General features: G+C 46.3%; 1 protein-coding gene across 1 annotated transcript in view; it reads right to left on the minus strand.

Annotated features, from left to right (window-relative positions):
• The window catches only part of Gnb4 (G protein subunit beta 4), a 36,627-nt gene that overhangs the window by 382 nt on the left and 29,628 nt on the right, over positions 1-6,617 (minus strand). Inside the window, exon 9 of the mRNA XM_021195696.1 lies at positions 2,524-2,740. Within this exon, the coding sequence (XP_021051355.1) occupies positions 2,524-2,740 (217 nt within the window). The remainder of the gene's footprint in view (positions 1-2,523; positions 2,741-6,617) is intronic.

Genomic DNA, 6,617 nt, shown 5'->3' on the forward strand with positions numbered 1-6,617 from the left:
TCCAGGACAGCCAGGGCTATACAGAGAAACCCTGTCTTGAAAAACCAAAAAACCAAAAAACCAAAAAAAAAAGCAGACGTTCTGGGAAGACTACTGCTAGGGCCAAGTCCAAGTCCAGCATATGGACATAACATACCACAAGCTATTGGAATTTTTGACATCATTTGTGAACATCTGTTTGTGTTTTCAAATTTTAAAAGTCAGTGTTAAAAAAATTTTAAGACAGGGTCTCACATAATCCAGGTTGATCTTGACCTCAGTACCTGGCCAGAAATCATCGTCAAATCCCAATCCTCCCATTTCTCCCTACAAGAGCAGGGATGGCTCCTGGGTACCATTGTACCTGGTGTTTAGTGACTTCTCTATGTAGGAAATCATGTAAAGGCAGCTCCACATCTCCAGTAAGTTCGCGATATTCCACTTTTGAACCAGTATTTTTATTTGCCTGAGAAATGTGTTGTCTCTGGGGCTCACTGCCTCCGTCTGCTAACCTAGGCCTAGTCCTGGAAGCTTCTAGCCTCCATACAATCTTAACTCGGTCTAGAATTGTTTTCTGCCTCGGAGACTTGCTGCGGAGTAAGCTCATCCTTTTGAGTTCTTTCTGATCTCTGGCTGGCTGGTTCAACTCAGCTGTTCGGGCTCAAACTCCTCTCCAAGCTGACTGACTCAATCTGGCTTCCCTGAGCTTCTCCTGAATTGCTCTGCTTGACCTCTTTCTAACTCTGGAAATGTGTTCTAATCTTCTGGCTCCTCCCGTCTTCACCGGTGTCTAGCCTGTTCTCTCTTCAACCTGTCTCTGTAAAACTCTCTCTGTAAACCTGCTTCCTTTCTCCTGCACTGCTCTCTAAGTAGCTTCCCTTTCCTCCTTGCTCTCATTGAGAGTCAGGCATAGCCTATAGCCCTAACCCGTTATACCTATGGGTGCTAACGGATTGAATTAACAATCAAATACAAAACACCTTACTGAGTCACTGATATGGGGCAACAGATAATTTTCAAAGACCTACTTGCAAAGTATAACATTCTGAACGCTACAGTTTAATAACAGGCTGCAGAAAATTATTCCTGGGAGTGCTTGGGAGCCTGTGTGTGTGGAACCCAAGAACTCTGAGGGATTCTAAAGGTGGAGCTTGAGCAAAAGAGGCAGGAGACGGCCACAGAGCTGTGAGCTAGTGTCGTGACAGGGACATCCGGGGGTCCTCAGTGGTGGAAACAGGGTCTCTGGGACTAAGCGGGGACAAGTATGTTAAAATAGGACTGCATTAGCAAGTGGTGACCAGTAGAGGTGACATCTGCCAGTCTGCTCTCCTCCCATGATACGAGTCACATGACCAACCATCCTATGCCAGCCTAAGACTAGAGATTTAATCTTGGGGACTGCTAAATAATCTCCTGACTGGGAGAAAAACACAGTTGAAACTGGAGAAAATGGAGAACAGAGTTGACTTGCTAAGCGCTGAGCCCAGCTCTCCTCTTGAATCAGTCCTGAATAGTATTGGGGAGCACAGGGGAGATGTTCAGAGTAAAGGTATGCATGTAAAAAAAACAAAAGGCAGTGATACAGGTGTGCCATTTAAAGTTTTGTTTTGAGATGGGGGTCTTGATGAGGCTGGCCTCAAACTTGTCATCCTCCTGTCTCTGTCTTCCAAATGTTAGGATTACCACTGTACCCTAGCAGTTTACCATGGGGTGCAGAAAATATGTGTGCTGTGTTACAGTTAACAGACCACACATAGCCATTTGATTCCTAGAGTATAGTTTTAAATTATTTTAGTTAAAATTAAAAATTCACTCCACTTGCTGGGCGTGCTGGCACACGCCTTTAATCCCAGCACTTGGGAGAGGCAGGCGGATTTCTGAGTTCGAGGCCAGCCTGGTCTACAAAGTGAGTTCCAGAACAGCCAGGGCTATACAGAGAAACCCTGTCTCGGAAAAAAAAAAAATCACTCCACTTAATTCCATCCCTGTGTGGTTGCTGTGTTGCCTTTTAACTGGGACCCGGGTTCCAGTTAAGGTGTGGAAGGAGAAGCTGTCTTGTCCTCAGGGTCCACCTCAAGAGAATGAGCCACAGCAGAAACCATGATCCCTGTCAGGTTAGAGACCGATGGCTTAGCCTGGCATGATGGTGGCATTTGCCAGCAATCCCAGCATCTGGAAGGCTAAGGCAGGGTAAGGTGGAGCTGAAGGCCAGCCTGGGTTTCACAGTGAGTTTCAGGCACAGAACAGCATAAGAGCCTGCCTCAGAATAATAAATAAGCAAACAAATCCACGATGTGAGGAGAAGACTGACTTGTGAAAGATGGCACTGACTTATAGTTCTTGACCTCTAAATTTATCACTATAGGCCCTAATGTCATTCTAAAGTAGGGTATATGATTCAACTACTATCGAAGGTAATGAATATAAAGGAGAGCCACCCAGCTGCCATTTTGAAAGCTCCAAGATGCCCAAGGGGCATCAGTGTGTGGAGGGAGCCTCTTCAAGCTTCCTAAAGACAGAGCCTGCCTTGGCCGCACCACTCACCTGCCCGGCCTCCTTTCAGAGCGTCCCACACACTGCAGTTGAAGTCGTCATAGCCGGCTAGCAGGAGGCGCCCGCTCTTTGAGAAGGCCACAGAAGTGATGCCACAGATGATATTGTCATGAGAGTACAGCAGGAGCTCCTGGTCTGCACGGAGGTCAAAGAGTCGGCAGGTGGCATCATCAGAACCGGTGGCAAAGGCATATCCACTCGGGAAGAACTGCAAAGAAAGAAGAGGAAGACACAAAAACCATGGAGGGGGGCACCTGGCATTGGGGGTGTGGCGGGCTGAGCTACACCAGAACGCACTCATACAGAGAGAGCATGGAGGGGGGCACCTGTGGTGGGAGGTGAGGTACAGCATGCTTAAAGTCAAACCTTGCTTCTTCCCATGTCAGTGACTGCTAAGTTTGTTGCTTTTTATGTGAGACAGGCTCTCACCATGTAGCCCAAGCTGGCCCAGAACTCACAACGCTCTTGCTTCAGCCTCCTAAGTGCTGGGATTACAGGAATGAACCATCACATCTTGCCTAAGACATATATGTGTGTGCGTCTATACACATGGTTATATATATTCTGGGCTTTAGTCTTTGGTCTTCGTTTAAGAGAGTTAGGACTGAATAGCATGTGCAGACTGCATGGTCCATTGCTCAGCACACAGTGTTAATAGCCCTGCCGTGCTCCTCCACCTGTCTTATCAAAACATTTTGGGCCAGTGTTTCTATGTGCCAGCCACTCAGGAGTCAGGTGCAGGGGGATGTCCTGCACTATGTCCTCAGGTATGGGTTGCATGTCCAAACTAAGATTAGCATCAGCGCAGTGGCCTCCCAGGACGAGGAGCTACCTGGATGCCTAAGAAGAGGTTCCTGCATACAAGTCAGAAACAGAGCAGGACAAAAATCCCCATGTTGCTCATAAGTTAAGTATTAATATTTATAGGATGTTTGTATAAATATTCCAGAATTCATTATGAAAAGTAAATTGGAAAGATTTTTAGAAAATAAAGAACAGTGGGGATGGGGAGATGACTCAGCAGATAAAGCACCCACTGTGTGCCTATAAAGGCTAGAGTCTGGAGCTCAGCACCCACATAAATGCTGGCCATGTGTGGAGGCCTGCTCCGGTCCCCACATAAATGCCGGTAACATGTGGAGGCCTGTCTGTAATTTAGCATTTGGGTGGCAGACACTGACTCTCTCTGGAGAAAGCTGAGCTAGCTAGATTAGTATAGGTGGACCCTGGGTTCAGGTGAGAGACCCCGACTCACTGAAATAAGGTGAAGAGTGACCAACGTGAAGACACCCAGCATCAGCCTCTGCCTACACACAGGTGTTTACACATGCACAGATATGTACACACACATCACACATGTGCACACAGGTGAAAAGAGAAAATATACAACTCCCACATATACTGGATATGAAGTGAGTGGTCGAGACCCAGGAGTGACTGGCGCGCACCTATTTTCAGTGCAGCCCTAGTCAGCACAGAGGAAAAGTGCATTTGTGCCTTCTGGAAATGCCTTCTCAAGATAATTACGTTTTCTGCAGTTGAGCCACTGCTGTTAGTAACAGAATGGCTGTAAACTGGTTTTATTTGCTACAAATGCAACGTATTTATCATAAATACTGCTTACTTCAGAAAAACCATATAGCAGTTTTTTGTTTTGTTTTGTTTTGTTTTTCATACAGCAGTTTTAAGGTTTTATGCTATCAGGTTTGCTTAGCTCTCACTTCTATATACCCCTCATTAATTTGTTTGTTTTTGAGGCACGAACTCCTTCCTGTATTCCACGCTGACCTTTAACTCAGAGTAGCAGAGGATAGCCTTGAACTTGGAATCCTCCTGTCTCTACCTCCTGAGCGCTGAGAATCCAGGCTTGTGGCCCCACACCCAGCTTTCTCTCGTTACCTACTTTACCCGTGTATGTATGTCTGTGTGCCCAGTGAAGCCAGAGGTCAATACCAGGTGCTTTCTTCACTCTCTATTTTGTGTTTACTGTTGCTGTTTAGACAGGGTTTCTCACTGAACCCGGATCTGCAGAGTGAGCCCCAGTCCTCCTGTCTCTGCTCCCCCAGTGCTGGGATTTACAAGAGTCAGTGCCACCACACCAGCTTATTTTTACTTTTGAGTTCTGTGGAATAAAGTCAGGTTTTCATACCCACACAGTGAACACCAACTGCACCCTCTCCCCAGATCCTTCATCACTTCTAATGAACAGCCTGTAATTATTTTAGTTCGTTTAATTTCCTATATTAACTGTGATGGTTTGTATATGATTGGCCCAAGGAGTGGCACTATTAGAAGGTGTGGCCCTGTTGGAGTCGGTGTGTCACTGTGGGTGTGGGCTATAAGACCCTCATCCTAGCTGCCTGGGAGCCAGTGTTCTGCTAGCAGCCTTCAGATGAAGATATAGAAATCTCAGCTCCTCCTGCACCATGCCTGCTTGGATGTTGCCATGCTTCTGCCTTGACGATAATGGACTGTAAGCCAGCCCCAATTAAAGATTTTGTGGGTAGTGGTCCTGGGTCCTGGAGCCTTTCAGGGATATTGCCTGTTTGGAGTGGAGAAGTCCTTTTTAAGCGTTGCCTTGGTCATGGTGTCTGTTCACAGTAGTAAAACCCTAACTAAGACATTAACCTTATCCATCTGGAGTCTATTGGATAAACAGCCTTCAAAGTAGGGCTTTTGCTTAATTTTATTAACACTTAAGCAGCTGTCCAGCTGTTAATTCTTCTATTGATCTTCTGCTACGTCATTCTCTAAGGTCCTGGCAACAGCCTTGTGTTCTTTTTCTGTGGAGGGATTAGCCCTGCTCTGCGTGCATGCTAAGCAAGTGCTGTGCCACTAACCTGCACTGCTGGGTTTGAAAATTTTACTAACATTTTAGTAATGAATAGTTTAATACTGTCATCACCTACCCTTAGGTTCTAAAATACATAAGCTGTCTGATGGCTATAGATGGTTCAATCATATGGATTTCCAATTTCTGAACACAAATATGTAGTAGCAATATTTTTTCAGCGTTGTAACACATCTTCCACCAGTTTTAGATCCGACTACACAGTTGGAAGATGAGGAAGGACTTACATAGGCAGGGTTACTTCCATCCTGTTAGTAAGCACAGGCAGACGGTGGCCCACGGGCAGGGCCCTGCAGGGCGGCAGTTCCACTAGATTAGCAAGTTCATGAAATGGCTGAAGCGACTCTCGGTGAACATGGCGTTTCCACTGCAATCAGGAAATATCCCAGTACCCAGGACCACTAACCATAAATTCTTCCTTCTCCCCACTGTGTGTCATGTGGTTAGCATGAGGTAAGCTCTTACTGCCTAGTTCCCTCTGTGGGTGGTGCTGGTCACTTCCTATCCATCACACCTCTCCAGGCCCACTCTAGGCTTTTTGTCTTTTGTTTTGTTTGAGACAGGGCTCTTCTGTGTAGCCCAGGCTGTCCTTGAACTCAGAGATTCGCCCACCTCTGCCTTCAGAGTACTGGGATCAATGGTGTGTGCCACCACTGCCTGGCTCCACTCTTCACCGTTTGAAGGCCAAGTTTCACTATGTAGCCCAGACAGCCTCTGTGCAGTAATTCTCCTGCCTCTGTCTCCAGAGTGCAGGAATCTAAGGCTTGGGCAGCACTGTGGCCTAGCCTGCTTCTATAAAAGGTAAAATTACTTTTGTAGAAGGAAGCACCCATGTCTGAAAGTGAGAGTCAGACAAAGTGACGGATCAGAGGAAGATCTGACAGGATAGGATGTGCCCAACTCTCACGAGGAGAGAGAGAAAAGAGAAGCTATGCAGAGTTCATTGCTATGAGAGCAACGCAGAGTTAGGGGAGGGCTGCAATTTTACTGGAACAGTTGTGCAGAGAGAGAACAAGCTAGACTCAGGTGAAGATAAGACCAGTTAGAGAATGAGAAGCCAGAAGATTAGGACATATTGCCAAAGTTAGTATGAGACTAAGCAGAGCAATTCAGTCAGAAGATGAAAGAAGCCAGTTTGAATCAGTCAGCATGGAGAGGAGTTTGAGATAGAATTGCTAAGTTGAACCAGAGATCAGAAACAACTAGAAAGGATGAGCTGGGCAGTGGTGGCGCA

Source organism: Mus pahari, chromosome 4 (genome assembly GCF_900095145.1).
Source record: "Mus pahari chromosome 4, PAHARI_EIJ_v1.1, whole genome shotgun sequence".
In the NCBI taxonomy this organism is placed as follows: Eukaryota; Metazoa; Chordata; class Mammalia; order Rodentia; family Muridae; genus Mus; species Mus pahari.